The sequence below is a fragment of the Bufo bufo genome, chromosome 2 (assembly GCF_905171765.1).
Source record: "Bufo bufo chromosome 2, aBufBuf1.1, whole genome shotgun sequence".
Classification (NCBI taxonomy): Eukaryota; Metazoa; Chordata; class Amphibia; order Anura; family Bufonidae; genus Bufo; species Bufo bufo.
This window is the reverse complement of record NC_053390.1, coordinates 230,730,893-230,752,443: the sequence shown is the minus strand read 5'-3', so window position 1 is coordinate 230,752,443 and position 21,551 is coordinate 230,730,893. Positions and strand designations below refer to the sequence as shown.

The 21,551-nt window shown below is 43.6% G+C and overlaps 1 protein-coding gene across 14 annotated transcripts in view; it reads left to right on the top strand.

Annotated features, from left to right (window-relative positions):
- Positions 1-21,551, top strand: part of RIMBP2 (RIMS binding protein 2) — a 573,825-nt gene that overhangs the window by 341,253 nt on the left and 211,021 nt on the right. For all 14 annotated transcript variants that reach the window (XR_005776163.1, XM_040416249.1, XM_040416247.1 and 11 more), the window contains one exon: positions 2,796-2,918. Coding sequence is in view for 12 of the 14 variants with exons in the window: in XM_040416249.1 (XP_040272183.1) it covers positions 2,796-2,918 (123 nt within the window). In the remaining 2 variants the exon portion in view is untranslated. The remainder of the gene's footprint in view (positions 1-2,795; positions 2,919-21,551) is intronic.

Genomic DNA, 21,551 nt, shown 5'->3' with positions numbered 1-21,551 from the left:
ATTGAGAACCTCTGGTGGGACTTAAAGAAAGCAGTTGCAGCGCGCAAGCCTAAGAATGTGACTGAACTGGAGGCTTTTGCCCATGAAGAATGGGCGAAGATACCCGTAGATCGCTGCAAGACACTTGTGTCAAGCTATGCTTCACGTTTAAAAGCTGTTATAACTGGAAAAGGATGTTGTACTAAGTACTAAGATTGAATGTCACTTGGGGGTTGAATAAAACTGATAATGATGTGAGCACAGAAAAGACATTTGTGGTTATTTCATTATAAATGTTATGTTATATTTGTCTGACTTACAAGTGCCTCTTTGATTTAATTGTAAACAAGATGACTGAAATGATCAAAATCAATGTCAAACTGGCCAAAACACTAAATTTCAGTGGGGGTTGAATAATTTTGAACACAACTGTACTTCTCCATTTCTGACTGTGACTGTTTTATTGTCTTGGAACCCGTTCCCTCTGGTTTCCCCACTTTCACCATAGTGGTCAGGATTGTGGTAAAGGGTAAGGAGAGGACACACGGTGGGGGTGCTATTATAAGGCTCTGAGCACTTATCTCCTGACTTCAACCCCTATACATTTGGGTTGGTTTTTTAGCCATAGACTGGTGGAGCCTGGGGTCTCGGAGCAGTACTAAAGGATTTATTTGACCGCATCTCTGTGCTATCCCGACCAGCTAGAGCCAAATCCCTCACCTTTATAGGAGGCCCAGCAGAAAAATATGACTCTTGGGTAGGATATAGCAGCTTGGGAAGTCACCTCGGGTTTCGGCAGAGATATTGTGGCTGGAGAGGTCTCGGTAGTTGTCACGCTGCACGCAGTCTAGGCCTGGGTGGACTCCCGGTTGCTGCGGAATTTCAGGAGGGCTGAAGGAGTCCTCGAGTGCTGCGCTGCTCCGTTTAGACTTGCAGCAGGTCTCCACTGGCCTGGACTGGCTCCGGAGGTAAGACGCTCTTTTCGTGTGCATACGCGTCTCTCCCTGTATCTGTCCTCCACAGGACGTACCTCCAGTCTCTTTTTCTTTGCCGCTGTTCGGCCTGGCAGTGGTGTGTTGCAGCACTCGTGGGCCTTGCGCTGTAGTCTCAGGCGACTTTTCTTCGCCGTTATTCTCTCCGACAGATGTCCCCCAGCAGGTTGGTATATGACATATGGGGTTTGCTTGCTGTTTTCGGCCTCTTCAGAGCATTTGCTTGGTCTCCGATACGAGTGTCGGAGGCTCCAATACTTGAGGCCGGGGCTTGAGTCGGGTGGTAGGCCGCAACTTGCGTGTTCGCCCGAATTTCTTCTTGGGCGGTTGTAGAGTGGTTGGGCCAGCCACTGGTGTTATTTGGAGGCCAAATCAGGCTGGATGTTAATTTTTAGAGCCTTGGATGGCTATAGATTAATAATTTCCCGGAGGAGCTGAGTTTCATGCAGCCACTCTCCAGCACGCCAGGCCACGCCCCCCTTTTCACGAAGATTTTGAATACAGTGCTATATATTCGTATTCACGAATATTCTAGATTTTTTTTTTCCGTCATTAACCTCCCTTCTTGCTTGTGGGCCAATGAGAACGTTGTAATGTCTTTGTCTGAGCTTAGCAACATCCCTAGCAACCAATAGGAAAGTTGCCTACCCCTTACTATATAAGAACCTCCCCAGCAGCCATTTTCTGTAGTTTTTTGCAGTTCTGAGAGAGACAGCAGTGTCATTACTGTGCTCTGTGCTTTACTGTGTCATTACATTAGATAGTTAGTTAGTTAGTTTATATATATAATACAGATAGTCAGTGTAGGTTAGATCGTGACATAGTGTAGCCGATAGGTTCCAGTGCAGGGTGTTAGGTAGTGTGATAGGTTCTGCTGTCCATACATACATGCTACATACATAGTGCAGTGATGTCACAAGTTCACGACAATACTTAGTGCACCAATCAGTAATATGGAGTCAGACCTGCTAAAATGTGAAGTTGCACATATTTCGCAAAAATATGCGCATCATTTATTGCCGATTTGCGCAATCGTGAATGTATTGGAGCACTCTATCTGCATATAAAGCTATTGTAATGTTCTGCTGTGCCAACCATTTTCTCCAGTCTCAGGAAACTTCTAGCAGCTTGAAAAATGTAGCAAATTCGACCCACACCTGTATTGCTCGCGCAGTACGCGCATATACACGAATATATGATGAATATTCGCCCAAATATTCGCAAAATATCCTGAATTTGAATATTGCTCCTGCCGCTCATCACTACTGGCTAGTTCTTGTTGCTGATACTGTCACTCACCCCTAGTCATCATGTTATTTCATTCATCACTACATTATTGCACAAAAATGCATTAGCTGAAGCGAATGATAACTCATGTAATAAGGTGGTCTTCACACATTGCAAATTTTGTTGCAGAAATTTCTGCAGCTGAAAATCAGTTTCATTTATCTGAATGAGGCTGTTTTGTCGGAAAGCACATGAATTTCTACAAGCCCCATTCAGATGAATGCAACTGATTTTCAGTCACGGAAATTTCTGCAACAAAATCTGCTGCATGTAAAGGCTCCCTTAATCTATTTGTTTCTGTGATAATACAAGTTTATTGAATGTTATAAAACATATTAACATAATTGCTTTGAAGAACTATTATTTAATCCTATATAGCTTAGTGTCCTGAAAAGACTGCTGAAGACTACTAGATGAGTAGTAGAATGTACATACTGTAATAAGGCATTTGTATCCATACAATAGGACACACTGACAAATCAGATTGATAACTGTGTAGTTTAGAAAAAGTTTAAATATGTTTATTGCTTATTTCAGGTGAAGTTGGACTATGAGCAACTTCGAGAGACTCTTGCTATAGTCACCAAAGAACGAGATTTGGCTGTGAAGGAGAAATATCAGCTCCAAGCCAAACTGGAGAACTTAGAGCAGGTCCTAAAGGTGAGCAAACAAATGTATGTCAGAACAACCTTTGTATTCCTCCTAAACTGATTATATGTATGATGAATTTATCTGAAATGGGACTACTGTATATTAAACAGTTTTGTGAGATTAGGAACAGTCTCACTGTTGGACATGAGTTGTTGCTGTTGCTCAGCAGCATTCAAGCTGTTTCTGGAAAAAGCAGTCATGTTTTTCTAATTTTTTTTAAAGGGGTTGACCACTCTCTGGTTACTGTTGACCAGTGTGTTTGTAAGATGACTATATGATACTTACTAATATAATGTTTGATATTTTGTACCACTTTCTGTATTTCATATGTTGTGTACACTTGTTGGCTAAGTCTTTTGTGCTGTCAACACGAAGGTCCTGTCCATATAATGGAAGAGGCAGAGCGATGTGTTTGGTCCATTGGCGGCCATCTTATGGACAGGACCTTTATGTGGACAGCATAGAACATTAATCCAACAAGAAGACATGGCTTATAAAATATAGCGAACGGCACAGAATATCAACAAAGGCTGTATTGGTCAACAGTAGCCAAAAAGTGGCAAATCGATTTAAACATTTTGTAAACACATCATTCTACATGTTGTTCCATGGTTTTATGGAAACATTCATGTAATGTGTTTAATATGAGTTATTTTGCTATATATGACTCTAAATAGTTCCTTGAAATCCTTGGCAAGAATATAATGTTGAATTCTACCATTATTAATACTTATGAGAATTTTTTCATTTTATGCCAAATTTGATTCCTCAGACAACTCTATAGCTCACATAGGTCTCATTTTATAAAAATATATATAATGTATGTTAGCAACTGCTTGAGGTTTATGCTATTTTACCATCTTATTGCCATCTTATTGTATGCAATTTTGAACAGAATTTATTTGTATATTTTATTCAGAATGTTGATCTTTGGTTATGTATTTTTACAGTGTGGCAATTTGGTCTATGCCTTTTAAAGTGGATCTGTTGGCTCTCCTGACATGTCTGTTTTAGTAGTAGTTCTAATTATAGCATCTGTAACTTGATTAAGTTGTTAATTGTAGGTTAACTTTTTTAAGGGATGGGGATGTGAAAAAATTTTGTAATTACTTTGTTAGGCAAAGGTGTTTCTCTGTGTGAGAAAACAGGGTGTAAAGAGTCATCTTATCAAAGCTCTAACTGAGTATTGCTAAGGAGAGTCTGTCTTTGGTCTTCAGCGTTCTACTGAACACTGAAGATGTCTGTGTGTAACAAGTCAGATAAGCAAGGAGATGGGCAGTGATAGTTAGGACACATGTACATAGTAAGGGACTGGAGTAGTGGCAAGAGTCAGGCTGGAAACCTCTGTATGTTATACACAGGTGTCTTCAGCGCTCAACAGAACTGAAGACTGAAGATAGACTTCTTAGCAACACTCAGAGCTTTGATAAGGAAACTCTTTACACCTTGTTTTCTAGTACAAAGAAACATCTTTCCCTAATAAAGTAATTACAAAAAGGTTTAACACCTCTGTCCCTACACAATATTAAAAATAACCCGAAACGACGGTGACACTTTAAGTCACTGAATTTCCTTTAGTACAGTTGTGTTGCTTCAGCACCAACATTGTGTGATCAATGGGGTCCGACCACTGAGACCCTGCAGATTGTTAGAATGGTGGTGCTAGGACCAAGCTGAAAAAAACCTAGTTGAACCAACAGATGACAAATAGTCTAAACACTTTTCTAGAGCTGCTTTAGTTTTTGCAGAGATGACAGTGGTCAAGCCCCATCTATCGAACACTGATGTCATATCCTAGTGAGAGACATTCAGTGTCTGTGCAGAAATAAATCATTTACCACATCAGGAGAAATTACCTGAACCTAACAAAATAAAGCAATATCTATAGTAGTAGGGCTTAAATTATTGTGCAAAAATAAGAAAAGGACAGAAAAACATTATATATATCTGGAACATTTCTGTAGGAAAAAGCAGAACATTATGTATGTCCTTGAGGTATATAATTGGCATGTGCCTTGGAACTCAAAAGGTTAAAATATAATTGGTTGTTATTCTACACGGGGTATATAAAAGTAATTATATTTTTGTTAAAAGGTTCTTAGGATTCCCTGTTGGGAAGTGACGTTAGTAATGAATTATATATGATCCTCTAAGAAAATGAAAGGAAAGTTGAGGCAGTGATGGGGAGAGGAGCAAATGACAAAAACACAATACTAAATGATAAACTGGAATGTGCTCTAAATACAAATGGATTAAATACACACAGAGGATTCTCTCCAATAAATAGTCTAGAAAGAAGTAAGCAATGCTAATAAATAAAATCTAACTGGAAGTCCTTGCCAAATGGAAATCCCTTCAAAGCAGAGGCCTGAAACCCTTGTGATCATGTGCCACATTTATATCTGGTTATAGACCACATAAATCATATGTTACTATGACTAACCCAGTATTACAGATCGGGCTGAACTGGAACACCAGAGAATCCTCAAATACAGTGGGGGAGACTTCACAAGAGCTGCATGTATTCTGCCAGTCTTGATATCCCCTGTGCTGCTGGAGGATGCGTCTAATTTATGACGGGATGCCCGCCTTGTCTTAAATTAGAAGCATCCTCATGTAGTCCGTTTGCCATCTTGTAGCCGTCGTAGATTTCGGTCTTCATTTACGCCAGAAAACTGATTTAAATAAAAATAAATGTGCCCCTGTCCTCCCTCACCATGCCCCTTTTTGGAAAGTGGCGAGGGTGGCGCAGAAACACCACTTCCGACAAAATTGTAGTGGCATTTAAAAAGTCGTAAATAAGGGATCTAGGACTTTTTAATGCCAGAAAAGTGGCAAAGTTCACCAGCGTGTGTGTAGGTTTTAACATGGTGACCTTATGAGTCATACCACAGTCTCATGGACCACAACAGGGCCTTTGAAGTCCAAGTAGGTATCTGACTTTCGAACAGATTCTCACTGGTAGAATTCATCACGGGTCTTGTATTAATTCACAACTAACCTATTAAGCTTTACTGAGCTAGTACTGGAGGTAAACATGTCCTGTGTAGCTCTAGTATGGGCCCTCAATATTATGGAATTTCCTCTACTAGGTCTAAGACTTTGCAGCTTTTGTCGTTGGCATACAGGTAGTATAGTAAGTGCAGTCACTGATGGTCTGGGAGCCACAAGTGGACAACAATTCATTTGAGTTTTGCTCTAAGTATAGCGTCGATAAAAATATTAAACCCTTTTTTTTTTAGTATTTCTGATCCTACATTTTACTGCCTTGGAGCCCTACTTCTGTGGAAATCTCCTTACTGAAGCTTTAGAATTACACAGCAGGCTTTCTCCCCATGCAAATCAGATTACTCAAGGAAAGGTTCATTTAAACCAGACCTGGAGAGTGAATTTTCTTATAATCTGGTTTGTCTCCATATGTTAATAAAGGTTTGTAAACTTTGCCGTTAACTATTTGAATATCTTTGGCCAGAAACCCTTTGTTTTTCTGTATATATTTATTTGTTCATCTGTCTTTCTTCGAATGCTATAAACAGTTTAAAGAGGACCCCGTCTCCACTTCTGACATGCCTGTTTTAGTAACTACTTGCATTCTCCATGTAATACCAACTCTAGAGCATCTATTCTTATAACTCTATGTTGTACCATTCATTTTTTATTGCTGCTAGAAGTTTATTAATGAATTGCTAGCAGTCTGTATTAAGGGTACAGAGGGGAGGTAACAAGTTGGGGGGGGGGGGGTCCCTGCACAGTCTGACAATGGCAGCACTGATTGGATATTGTCAGACTATGCAGGGACACCCCCTCAACTGCTAACACCCACCTGTACCCTTACTGTAGATTGCTAATAATTCATTCAAAACTTCTAGTAGGAATAATACAGGAATGGCACAACATAGAGTCAGATGTTCCAGAATTGTTTTTACATGGGGAATGGAAGTAGTTATTAAAACAGACATGTCAGGAGTGGTGACAGATACTCTATAAGGCCAATTTACATGGGCCTACTGAGCAGGCAATTATCAGGAGCAAACCTTTCGTTTACATGCAGCAATCGCCTGCACTGTTTGGGGACAAGCAATCACTACTGCATGTCATTGTTTTTGGGCAGCAGATCCCTGATTTTGGGTGCTGCCTCAATGATGCTTTCATCTGATGAATATTTACTTATTCATCTGGTGACTGGTGGCACATTTACATGGGCCAGTTATTGCTAATGAATGTTCATACAAATGTTCATTCTGAAAAATCATCCCAATAATCTGGCCATGTAAAAGGGCTATTAGTAGCCTTCAGATTTGCTAGAATCCACTTCAAATTTTGTCATTTGCACATCATTTCTTTCTAGTCTCTCTCCCTCTCTGTTAAACCTTAGAGCATCATATTCTACTAAGGAGAAAGTGAAGCTCAACTGAAATAAATCTGAATAGCATTTAGACAGGGGTGGACTTTACTACCACAAAAACCAAGGAAATGCTTGGGGTCCCAGAGATCCGAGGCCCCCTACTCACCTCAACCACTTGTACGCATGGGGACATTTGCTCCTCAATGGAAGCAACAAGACCTGCATGATGACGTCACATGATCACACTGGGAGACAAGGTCCTGCTGCCTACAGTGAAGAGCGAGTGTCCCGCACATGCAAATGGTTGAGTTATTATTATTATTTTTTTTAATTGTCGGTACTACCCGGCCATTATATATGTGAGAAAATACTGTGTGTGTATGTATATGTATATATATATATATATATATATATATACTGAGGACACTATGGGGCATGTATGCCTCTGGCTGCACCAGGGAGGCCATTTATAATACTGGGGGCACTATTGGGGGCCATTTATAATGCGGGGGATACTATGGGTGCCTATTTATAGTACTGGCGAACTATGGGGGTGATTTATAATACTGGGGGCACTGCATGGGTTGGGCTTTAAAAAAAAAAGCCTGTGAAATTAATCTGTTTTTAACCACCTCCGGACCGCCTAACGCAGGATTGCGTTCCGGAGGTGGCAGCGCTGCGCAGAGTCACGCATATACGCGTCATCTCGCGAGACGCGAGATTTCGCTCAAAGCCGGCCCGCGCATGCGCATCGCGGGCCGGCAAAATTAAAAGAAGTATTTCGTCACCAGCCTGCCAGCAACGATCATTGGCTGGCAGGCTGGCGATTTTCAAAAAATCCAATCCAAAGTCATATAACAGATCATATTAGTAAATATGATCTGTTATATGGCTTGTCTGCTCCTGTGCTGGTCCTTTTCGTCGGTTGGATCCAGCACAGGAGCAGACTGAACTGTGAGTACACCAACACTACACCTTAGCCCCAGATCACCCACCTGCACCCCAATTAACCCTTTGATCACCCCTTTGATCGCCCCTGTCAATCACTAGTGAAAGGAAAAAAAGTGATCAGTGTAAACTGTCACTTTTTTTTTTTCACTGGTATTGGCTGTTAGGTTTTAGGGATAGTTTAGGCCCCTTGGTTAGGTAGTTAGCGTCAGTTAGCGCCCACCCCACCGCACCGCAGTCACTTTTATTCGCTGTTTAGCGTATCGCTAATCAGCATTTGTACTTTTATAGTATCTGTAAGTGATCAAAACTGATCACGGTCAGATCTATAATAGTATTAGTGTCACCTTAGCTCGCCCTCCACCCAAAACGCAGTGTTTGCCCGATCAGGCCTGATCGGTCGCCCACACGTGCGTTCACCCACGCCCGCCCCACCGCAGTGACAAAAAATATATATTTTTTGATCACTGCACATTCATTTTACACGCACTGCGGCGATAAAAAAATCAGTTTTGATATTTTTTATCAACCGCAGCAGCCTCCGGTACTTCGCTAGCCTCCCCTTTGTAAGACAGGTTTGCTTTTTTTCTTGGGTAGTCTCAGGGAATACCCCTAAATTTAGTAGTCCAAAATGTCAAACAGGGGGTATTCTTCTGAAGAGGCCTACAGGATTCTGACCCAGTCGGATGAGGAGTGGGAACCCTCATCTGACGAATCTAGCGGGTCAGAATATGAACCTGTGGAAAGCAGTGGCTCTCTGACCCAAAGTTCGGACGAGGAGGTGGAGGTCCCTGGCAGCACCAGGCGTACCCGGCCCCATGTCGCTAGACCACAGGTTACGCAGGATCCGCTTCAAGAGCAGCAGAGTGGGGCTGTCGCTGCCGGATCACGTGGTGAGGCATACACCAGCAGCGCAGCCCTTCCTGGACCTAGTACCAGCACTGCCGTACAACATGGTGAAGTAGCGAGCACCAGAAGGGCAGTTGAAGCTGGTACGGTGGCACGTGCAATAGTTACCCCGTCGCAGCCACCGCAAAGACGGGCCCGTAGAGCCCCTAGAGTCCCTGAGGTGCTGGCAAATCCTGATTGGCAGTCACCAACTTCAGCCGCACCAGTAGTTCCCCCTTTCACCGCCCAGTCTGGAGTTCGGGTTGAGACGGCTCAAATCGGTTCGGCCCTGGGATTTTTTGAGCTGTTCTTGACTGCGGAGCTCTTGGACTTAGTCGTGGCAGAGACCAACCAGTATGCCACACAATTTATAACCGCTAACCCGGGAAGCTATTATGCCCAGCCTTTCCGGTGGAAACCAGTCCAAGTTTCCGAACTTAAAATTTTTTTGGGCCTTCTCCTCAACATGGGCCTGACAAAAAAGCATGAATTGCGGTCATATTGGTCAACGCACCCAATTCATCACATGCCCATGTTCTCTGCTGCTATGTCCAGGACACGATTTGAGACCATCCTACGTTTTCTGCATTTTAGCGACAATACCACCTCCCGTCCCAGAGGCCACCCTGCTTTTGACCGGCTCCACAAAATTCGGCCCCTCATAGACCATTTCAACCTGAAATTTGCAGATTTGTATACCCCTGAGCAAAACATCTGCGTAGACGAGTCCCTAATACATTTTACCGGGCGCCTTGGCTTCAAACAATACATCCCAAGCAAGCGTGCCCGGTATGGGGTCAAATTGTATAAGCTCTGTGAAAGGGCCACAGGCTATACCCACAAATTTCGGATCTATGAGGGAAAAGATCAGACTCTGGAGCCGGTCGGTTGCCCTGACTACCTGGGGAGCAGTGGGAAGACAGTCTGGGACTTGGTGTCACCCTTATTCGGCAAGGGGTACCATCTTTATGTGGACAATTTCTACACAAGTGTGGCCCTCTTTAGGCATTTGTTTCTAGAACGGATTTGCGCCTGTGGCACCGCGCGAACTAGTCGCGTGGGCTTCCCCCAACGGCTTGTAACCACCCGTCTTGCAAGGGGGCAGAGGGCTGCCTTGTGTAACGAAGAACTGCTCGCGGTGAAATGGAGAGACAAGCGTGACGTTTACATGCTCTCCTCCATTCACGCAGACACGACAATCCAAATTGAGCGAGCAACCCGTGTCATTGAAAAGCCCCTCTGTGTCCACGACTATAATGCGCTCATGGGAGGGGTGGACTTCAATGACCAGATGTTGTCTCCGTATTTAGTTTCCCGCAGAACCAGACGCTGGTATAAGAAGGTGTCTGTATATTTAATTCAATTGGCGCTCTACAATAGTTTTGTTCTCTACAGTAAGGCTGGGAGAACAGGATCCTTCCTCAAATTCCAGGAAGAGATCATCGAGAACCTCCTTTACCCAGGAGGTTCCGTGGCCCCATCCACCAGTGTAGTTAGCCGTCTACACGAGCGACATTTCCCCAGTGTCGTTCCTGGTACCTCAACCCAACCGTCACCCCGAAAAAGATGTCGTGTCTGTAGCAGGAGTGGAATAAGGCGTGACACCCGCTATTTCTGTCCTGACTGTGCTGACCACCCTGCCCTATGCTATGGAGAGTGTTTCCGGAAGTACCACACACAGGTATACCTAGCATAGGGATCACATCTCACCAGGACAGGCACACAGGGCTATTAGGGCCCATTCACTCACAGCTGCTGCAAACCTCTCCTTTCACCTGGGATAAAGTGCATAACGTACTTCGCCACATCTTTGGGCGATTTGCGCTTTGCACATTGTCCCATGGGGAAGGAGAGGTTTGTTCTATAAAAGGTAAAAAAAACTAAACAAAAAAAAAAATACCGGTAAGTAAAAAAGTTAAATGTTCAGTTAAAAAAGTTTAAAAAAAGTTTCTATGTTCTGTTCAACAGTTAATAAAGTTATTGCTTTGCGGCCTGGTTTTTTCTTTTTTGTTTTGTTTTTTTTACCTTTCAGGTGGACCAACCGATCGACTAGCTGCAGCACTGATGTGCATTCGGACAGAAGCATTGCGCTGCTGTCAGATTACACGCAAGTCGGTGTATGCGGCGCTGCAAGACGAGATTTCTCCTCTGCAGTAAAAGATACGTTTGCCGAGGCATATGAGCTGAGGAGGTGGCGGTGTTCATATACTTTGGCAAACACTTTGTATATATAAAAAAAAAAATCCCGGCAATGATTTATTCATCCACATCGATTGATGTGAATGGAGAAATCTGGTTTGCCAGGGCATACGAGCTGAAGTGGGTATGGATGTTGGGCGGAGCTCCTATGTCCTGGCAGACGCCTTTCCCCTCCTTTTTCTTTTTTTGGCAGAGATTTTTTCATCCACATTGATCGATGCGAATGAAGAAATCTGTGCCGTTCATTTTTTTCTTTCAGCCCAGAGGCTGAACGGAAAAAAAAAATCTCATTACCCGTATGCTCAATATAAGGAGAATAGCAGAAACTCCTAATGCTGGGCATACATGTAATGATTGCGGAGACCCTCAAATGCCAGGGCAGTACAAACACCCCACAAATAACACCATTTTGGAAAGAAGACACCCCAAGGTATTCGCTGAGGGGCATATTGAGTCCATGAAAGATTGAAATTTTTGTCCCAAGTTAGCGGAAAGGGAGACTTTGTGAGAACAAAATCAAAAAAATCTATTTCCGCTAACTTGTGCCAAAATTTTTTTTTTCAATGAACTCGCCATGCCCCTCATTGAATACCTTGGGGTGTCTTCTTTCCAAAATGGGGTCACATGTGGGGTATTTATACTGCCCTGGCATTTTAGGGGCCCCAAAGCGTGAGAAGAAGTCTGGTATCCAAATGTCTAAAAATGCCCTCCTAAAAGGAATTTGGGCACCTTTGCCCACCTAGGCTGCAAAAAAGTGTCACACATGTGGTATCTCCGTATTCAGCAGAAGTTGGGGAATATGTTTTGCGGTGTTATTTTACATATACCCATGCTGGGTGAGATAAATATCTTGGTCAAATGCCAACTTTGTATAAAAAAAATGGGAAAAGTTGTCTTTTGCCAAGATATTTCTCTCACCCAGCATGGGTATATGTAAAATGACACCCCAAAACACATTCCCCACCTTCTCCTGAGTACGGAGATACCAGATGTGTGACACTTTTTTGCAGCCTAGGTGGGCAAAGGGGCCCACATTCCAAAGAGCACCTTTCGGATTTCACAGGTCATGTACCTACTTACCAGACATTAGGGCCCCTGGAAAATGCCAGGGCAGTATAACTACCCCACAAGTGACCCCATTTTGGAAAGAAGACACCCCAAGGTATTCCGTGAGGGGCATGGCAAGTTCCTAGAATTTTTTATTTTTTGTCACAAGTTAGTGGAAAATGATGATTTTTTTTTTTTTTTTTTTTTTTTCATACAAAGTCTCATATTCCACTAACTTGTGACAAAAAATAAAAATTTCCATGAACTCACTATGCCCATCAGCGAATACCTTGGGGTCTCTTCTTTCCAAAATGGGGTCACTTGTGGGGTAGTTATACTGCCCTGGCATTCTAGGGGCCCAAATGTGTGGTAAGGAGTTTGAAATCAAATTCTGTAAAAAATGACCAGTGAAATCCGAAAGGTGCTCTTTGGAATATGGGCCCCTTTGCCCACCTAGGCTGCAAAAAAGTGTCACACATCTGGTATCTCCGTACTCAGGAGAAGGTGGGGAATGTGTTTTGGGGTGTCATTTTACATATACCCATGCTGGGTGAGAGAAATATCTTGGCAAAAGACAACTTTTCCCATTTTTTTATACAAAGTTGGCATTTGACCAAGATATTTATCTCACCCAGCATGGGTATATGTAAAAAGACACCCCAAAACACATTCCTCAACTTCTCCTGAGTACGGGGATACCAGATGTGTGACACTTTTTTGCAGCCTAGGTGGGCAAAGGGGCCCACATTCCAAAGAGCACCTTTTGGATTTCACTCGTCATTTTTTTCAGAATTTGATTTCAAACTCCTTACCACACATTTGGGCCCCTAGAATGCCAGGGCAGTATAACTACCCCACAAGTGACCCCATTTTGGAAAGAAGAGACCCCAAGGTATTCGCTGATGGGCATAGTGAGTTCATGGAAGTTTTTATTTTTTGTCACAAGTTAGTGGAATATGAGACTTTGTATGAAAAAAAAAAAAAAAAAAAAAATCATCATTTTCCACTAACTTGTGACAAAAAATAAAAAATTCTAGGAACTCGCCATGCCCCTCACGGAATACCTTGGGGTGTCTTCTTTCCAAAATGGGGTCACTTGTGGGGTAGTTATACTGCCCTGGCATTCTAGGGGCCCAAATGTGTGGTAAGGAGTTTGAAATCAAATTCTGAAAAAAATGACCTGTCAAATCCGAAAGGTGCTCTTTGGAATATGGGCCCCTTTGCCCACCTAGGCTGCAAAAAAGTGTCACACATCTGGTATCTCCGTACTCAGGAGAAGGTGGGGAATGTGTTTTGGGGTGTCATTTTATATATACCCATGCTGGGTGAGATAAATATCTTGGTCAAATGCCAACTTTGTATAAAAAAATGGGAAAAGTTGTCTTTTGCCAAGATATTTCTCTCACCCAGCATGGGTATATATAAAATGACACCCCAAAACACATTCCCCACCTTCTCCTGAGTACGGAGATACCAGATGTGTGACACTTTTTTGCAGCCTAGGTGGGCAAAGGGGCCCATATTCCAAAGAGCACCTTTCGGATTTGACAGGTCATTTTTTTCAGAATTTGATTTCAAACTCCTTACCACACATTTGGGCCCCTAGAATGCCAGGGCAGTATAACTACCCCACAAGTGACCCCATTTTGGAAAGAAGAGACCCCAAGGTATTTCGTGATGGGCATAGTGAGTTCATAGAAGTTTTTATTTTTTGTCACAAGTTAGTGGAATATGAGACTTTGTAAGAAAAAAAAAAAAAAAATAAATCATCATTTTCCGCTAACTTGTGACAAAAAATAAAAAGTTCTATGAACTCACTATGCCCATCAGCGAATACCTTAGGGTGTGTACTTTCCGAAATGGGGTCATTTGTGGGGTGTTTGTACTGTCTGGCCATTGTAGAACCTCAGGAAACATGACAGGTGCTCAGAAAGTCAGAGCTGCTTCAAAAAGCGGAAATTCACATTTTTGTACCATAGTTTGTAAACGCTATAACTTTTACCCAAACATTTTTTTTTTATCAAAGACATGTAGAACTATAAATTTAGAGCAAAATTTCTATATGGATCTCGTTTTTTTTGCAAAATTTTACAACTGAAAGTGAAAAATGTCATTTTTTTGCAAAAAAAATCGTTAAATTTCGATTAATAACAAAAAAAGTAAAAATGTCAGCAGCAATGAAATACCACCAAATGAAAGCTCTATTAGTGAGAAGAAAAGGAGGTAAAATTCATTTGGGTGGTAAGTTGCATGACCGAGCAATAAACGGTGAAAGTAGTGTAGGTCAGAAGTGTAAAAAGTGGCCTGGTCTTTCAGGGTGTTTAAGCACTGGGGGCTGAAGTGGTTAATGGCCTTTTTTCAAAGATGTTAAAAACTGATACAAAATGGCCATTAAAAGCCGACAGTTTATCTGTTTTTAATGGCTGTGTTCTTTTTTTACTGTTGTGTGAGTATACCCTAAAACTTTTTTAATGATGAAATCCGAAAGCTTGTTGACAGATGGAAAAAGTGTATTGAAAAGCAGGGAGAGTAGGTCTAAAAATGATATATTTGTCTTTTTTGATAGTCGATTAAAATAAATTGAATAGTCAGAGTGCATACATTTTTTACCTCACCCTTGTAAATACAATATAATAATTTAAAAAAATGCCACAAAGGTGCCCATAATTTTTAATGAAGCTGCAGAAGAGGAGTGTAGTTTTATATAATATACAGCTGCTCCATTTCAGTCAAAAAACAGTATTAAATACTAACATTACCTAAACATTCTAATATATACAGTGTATGTCCGCTAAAGGAATCCGCTCCATCGTATTTACAATCACGAAATTTGGCACACAGGTACATCAGGTGTCCGGGAAGGTTTGAGGTTTGTCAGCTCTCTAGCACGTACCATTCCTGAGATATTCTCAAAAAATGCATTAGCCAATAGAAGCCTGCAGGTCTTTCTCCTCATATCCCAATCGCCATACACACGGTCACATGTCCCTTATCAGCCAATAGAAGCTCGCAGGCCATTAGTCTCCACATACACACAGTTTTACACCAGGTTTCTGTAACAACCTAGCCATTTTTCTTCACTGCTGTAGGTCAGCTTTAAAGGGTAAGGGCGCTGTGGATTAAACTGTTAAGGGAGCGAAGTGCTGTGGAGGTCACAGTTAAGGGGGCAAGCTTCAGTGGAGGTCATAGTTAAGGGGACGGTCCGCTATAGAGGTCAGTGTTAAGGGGCAGATTGCTGTAGAAGCCACTGTTAATGGGGTGGGGTGTTATGGAAATCACTCTTAAGGAGATGGGGTACTGTGGAGGTCACTAATAAAGGGGCGGGATGCTATGGAGGTCACTATTAAAGGGCTCTGTTAAGGGGGCAGGGAATGGTGGAGGTCACAGTTAAGGGGAACGGTCCACTATGGAGGTCAGTGTTAAGGGGCGGGGTGCTGTGGAGGTCACTGTTAAGGGGCGAGTTATTGTGGAAATCACTGTTAACAAGACAGGGTATTGTGGAGGTCACAAATAAAGGGCCGGCCACTGTGGAGGTAACTGTTAAAGGGGTGGGATCTGTGGAGGTTACTGTCAAGGGGGCGGGGGACTGTAGAGATCACTATTAAAGGGGCAGCTGCTGTGGAGTTCACTGTTAAGGGGGTGGGTTATTGTGGAAATAACTGTTAAGGAGACGGGGTACTGTGGAGGTTACTAATAAAGTGGCGGCTGCTGTGAAGGTCACTGTTAAAGGGGAGGGCGCTGTGGATGTTACTGTTAAGGGAGCAGGCCGCTGTGGAGGTCAATATTAAAGGGGCAGCAGGGTACTGTGAGGTCACTGTTAAGGCAGTGGGGTACAGTGGAGGTCACTGTTAAGGGAGCGGGGTACAGTGGAGGTCACTGTTAAGGGAGCGGGGTACAGTAGAGGCTACTGTTAAGGGAGCGGGGTACTGTGGCAGTCACTGTTAAAGGAGCAGTCGCTGTGGAGGTCTCTGTTAAGGGAGCCAGGAACGGTGGAGGTCACAGTTAAGGGGACTGTAGCCTATGTTCAGTATTAAGAGGCAGGTGCTGTAGAGGTCACTGTTAGGGGCGGGCCCCTGTTGACATGACTGTCAAGGGGGAGGGGTGCTGTGGAACTCACCGTTAAAGGGGAAGGCTGCTGTGAAGGTCAAAGTTAAGGGGATGAGCTGCTGTGGAGGTCCCCTTTTGAGGAGACGAGGCACTGTGGGGGTGTCAGTGTTAAAGGGTGGGGGGCTGTGGAGGTCACTGTTAAAGGATTGGGATACTGTAGATGTCACTGTTATAGGGGATACTGTCTATCTTTTAACGACACACACAAACATCAAATGAAATAGATGAAATATACCCGTGCAAAGCTGGGTCCTTCTGTTAGTTGGACCTAAATTCCGGTGTGCTCTATAGTCAGCCAGACTTAAAACCCAATGGAAAAGCTAACATTTGGCAACTAAGCCCAACAATTTTATTACACAACACAAGTGTTAAATCAGAGTCCAGATAGACTTCCTTCTCGGGAAATCTACCAGCCAGGGGCTAACAGATCAAAACCAACCTATTTCACTGGTAATCTTGAATCTGAAGGAGCTAGAGAGCTTTGCAGTGCCTCTTATTGTAAGACATCCTGCACTGTAAAGATTTATCTTATACTTTAAAGTGTTGATTCATAGTCACTTAAATGTGCTGTATATTTATTAAAATCCAATCAGTGGCTCCTTAGGAATCAACTATAAGCTGTTACTTTGGATTCATTCTCCCGTAAAGAGAACCTCTCACCTCTTCTAACATGTCTGTTTCAGTGCCTACTTGAATTCTCCATCCCATGCAATGCCAGTTCTTTTCTTATGACTCTGTGTTGTACCATTACTCTATTATTTCTACTAAAGGTGTATGAATGAATTGCAAACAGTCTGCAATAGCATCCAACTGGCTATTACCATTTGGGGGCCCGGTCTCTATACAGTCTGACATTATTTAGTCAGTGCCTGCAGTATCAGAATGTGTGGAGACAGACCCCCAACTGCTAATACCCTGTTATACTTTATTGCAGACTGCTGGCAATTAATTCATACACTTCTAGTAGGAGTCATAGAGGAATGGCACTAATTGTGGAGCACATCATGCAGTAGTCCATATAAAGCTATGTTTACATCACCTTTGGGATGTATGTTTAGCATGGTAAAGCTACTGATGTACAAGCTAAACGTGTCCTTAGGGTCACATTGGTATGGCAGAGGCCAAAAGAGTGTCCCTTCAGCTTCTATATAGACAGTATGTGTAAGTATATAGAAAAAAATATGTAATTCTGTACAATGGTATACACTACTGTAACAAAAAGCGTACATTCAACATATACAGTAAATTTCTTTTACAATGGGTCTCTGTGGGTAATTTATGGTACTATATGGCATCCATCAGAGGCATCCATTTCATGTATACCATACGTCCTGGTGTATAAGTTAAACAAAGCCTATAAATATGGCATGCACAGAACCTTAAAGGGGATGTGCAGTGATTTATATTGATGACCTATCCTCAGGCTAGGTCATCAATATCTGATCAGCGGGGGTCAGCAGTTTGATGAGGAGGCATTGCTCAATGCGAGTTCCGCTTCCTGTTCTTTACACTGCACTTTGTCTCGGAAGTGCAGTGTAATGACGAGTATTTGCTACATTCACGTAAATGGAGCAAGTACTTGTAATTACACTATGCCGTCACTTCTCAGGAGACGATACTCAGTGTAATAACATGGAAGCGGTGCTCGCATGGATCGCCGCCTCCTAGTCAAACAGCTGATTGGCGGGGGTGCCAGGTGTCGGACCCCCACCAATCAGATACTTATGACCTATTGTGAGGATAGATCATCAATTGAAATTGCTGCGCAACCCTATGATGATATTATGTGATATCTAGAAGTTGTATGAAATAACATTTCTGTTGGCGCTCTCTTCCAAGAAGCATCAGAGCATTCTGCTGTGAAAAGGGAAATGATGCAAATTACATCTGTGTATAAATGTATCAAAATCATCTAATTAAAAGGGTGCCTACATATACAAACTGTCCCTACCATAGAGTCATCTGAAGTGTAACATTTACCAAACCCTTAATGTGTAATAATCATCCAATAGCGCCCTGTGTTGTTCTCCAGCTGCATCCACTCTACTGTACGTGACATTTCTAGGCTTGGAACAGTTAAGGGGCTGCTGAGTTGTCACTGAGGAGCTCCTGAATCCTGATGGAACAGAATTCTTAATCTAGAGTTGTTGGGAGTTCATGCTATGAGCTGTAGGTAGTTCCTTGATGGTATGTCTCTCGTAACCTACGTTCACCGGTTGCCGTGGTGACTGGCTTGAGAGGTAATCAAGATGCAGCTCATGCTGGCTCCTCAGGAAAGACTCTCAGATAATAGAGCATTAATAAAACCAGTAACGATAAGACACTCTAGAGCTTGTCCAGTCTTCTTCAGATCTGTATGGATCAAGGGTTATTAAATCTAATGTAGTCCTTTTTTTGTTGATTTTTAGTGGTTAGTAACCTATTTCTTTTAATTATTCTTTATTTTATTGAGTTTTGTACAAACAAAGCAAAGATTTACATAGTGTTGCAGGTAGAAACACAAAAAATCTCAAAAGAACATATAACATAGGCTGCCAGTGAACAGTGAGTAGTCTACATATATAAATTATTAAGAGTACGTTGTTGCGTGTATAGATCTGCATATATGCAAACTTCTGAACCATCTGTCTCATTATGAAACACAATTGGTTGAAGTATTTAATAGGTTTTGTTGTTCAAGTAATGTCAATGACTCCCACTTGGGGGGTTATGGGAAAAGAGGCACCCAGAAAAAGGAGGCGAGCTGCATGGACAAGGGAGAAAGGTAGTAGGGGAGATGAGGATGCCACTTTGAGAACAAGGTGGGTTCACAGTTTCTAGGTCTTAAAGGATTCGTTATGGTATGTTAGTGTCACGAAACGGCAGGACAGGAAGTGACTCCTCTGCACCAGAGAGGCGATGGCGCGGGTTGTACTAGAGGACCGGTTCTAAGCAGTTACTGGTCTTCACCAGAGCCCGCCGCAAAGCGGGATGGATTTGCAGCGGCGGTAACTACCAGGTCGTGTCCCCTAGTAACAACTCGACCTCTCTGGCAACTGATAAGGCGTGGTACACAGGGAGAAGGCAAGAGCGTAGTCGGACGAAGCAGCGGTCAGGGCAGGCGGCAAAGGTTCAAAGGCGAGTGGACGGTAGCAACGGGTACGGCAACAGGTAAGGCAAACTAACATCATAGGGAACGCTTTCTCTGAGGCACAAGGCACAAAGATCCGGCAGAAGGCTGTGGGAGGAGAAGGTATAAATGGGCAGTGCACAGGTGCAGCCTAATTAAGTCAGCACTGCCTCTCACAACCTTAACCCTTAATAACCCCTTTGGACCAGGCACCAATCACTGGTGCACTGGTCCTTTGAATCTAAGAGTCCCGGCGTGCGCGCGCCCTAGAGAGCGAGGACGCACACGCCGAGACGCTGGAGTGCTGCCTGGGGACATACGCTGTGAGCGCTCCGAGACCAGCAGGGGACCCGGAGCGCTCAGCGTAACAGTACCCCCCCCCCCCCTTTGGTCTCCCTCCCTTTTTGGTACCGAAGAACTTGCGGATGAGACTGCGGTCCAGGATGTTCTCCTCCGGCTCCCATGACCTCTCCTCAGGACCGCAGCCCTCCCAGTCGACCAAAAAAAATATTTTCCCCCGGGAGATCTTGGTCGCCAAGATCTCCTTGACAGAGAATATATCGGAGGTACCGGCGTCAGGGGTGGGAGAAACAAGCTTGGAAGAAAAACGGTTAAAGATAGCAGGTTTAAGAAGGGAGACATGGAAGGAGTTATGGATTCGGAGGGAGGGAGGAAGATGGAGCTGATAAGAAACTTGATTGATATGACTCTTGATTTTATAGGGTCCCAAGAAACGAGGGCCCAACTTGTAACTTGGGACCCTAAACCGGATGTACCTAGAGGAGAGCCACACCTTGTCACCCGGGCGAAATTCCGGTGGAGATCTGCGTCTCTTGTCAGCTTGAACCTTCATACGGGCGGAAGCCCTGAGGAGAGCAGCGTGGGTTTCTCGCCAGATGGAGGAAAAATCCTGTACAAGACTGTCAACGGCAGGTACAGAAGAAGGAGTGGGAGACTGCGGCAGTGGTGGAAGAGGATGACGGCCAAAAACTACAAAGAAAGGAGACTTGTTAGAGGCAGAGGATTGTTTGTAGTTGTAGGAGAACTCCGCCCAGGGAAGTAGATCAGCCCAGTCGTCATGGCGAGAGGATACAAAGTGACGCAGATAGTCACCCAAAATCTGGTTTACCCGTTCTACTTGGCCGTTAGATTGAGGGTGGTACGAAGAAGAAAAGTCCAATTTGATCCCGAGCTGGGCACATAGAGCCCTCCAGAATTTGGAGACGAATTGTACCCCACGATCCGAGACAATATGTTTGGGAAGGCCATGGAGACGGAAGATGTGTTGGAAAAATTGTTTGGCCAACAAGGGTGCAGAGGGTAGACCGGGCAGGGGTACAAAGTGAGCCATCTTGGAGAAGCGATCCACCACGACCCAAATAACGGACTTGCCATGGGAGGAGGGAAGATCAGTAATAAAGTCCATGGCGATGTGAGACCAGGGAACTTCAGGAACAGGTAGAGGCAAGAGGAGACCCGCTGGTCTCTGGCGAGGCGATTTATCCCGGGCGCAAATCATACAGGCCTGGACGAAGTACGAGACATCTTTCTCCAGAGAAGGCCACCAGTACCTTTGGGAGATTAGTTGGAGAGACTTTAGCACCCCTGGATGACCGGCAAAAGGGGAGGCGTGGCCCCACTTGAGAATTCGCAGCCGCTGATGTGGAGGTACGTAGAATTTGCCAGGAGGAAGAAGGCGCAGGTCCACGGGAGCGACTGTAATAAGGCGTTCTGGATGGATAATATATCGAGGTGTTAACTCGTCGCCCACCACATCAGAGGAGCGAGACAGAGCATCTGCCCTAATGTTCTTGCAAGCCGGACGGAAATGGATCTCAAAGTTAAAGCGGGCGAATAACAGAGACCAACGAGCCTGACGGGGATTTAATCTCTGAGCAGACTGGAGATAAGCCAGGTTCTTGTGGTCCGTGAAGATGTACACAGGATGTGTGGCGCCCTCAAGTAAATGTCTCCATTCCTCCAGTGCCAATTTAATAGC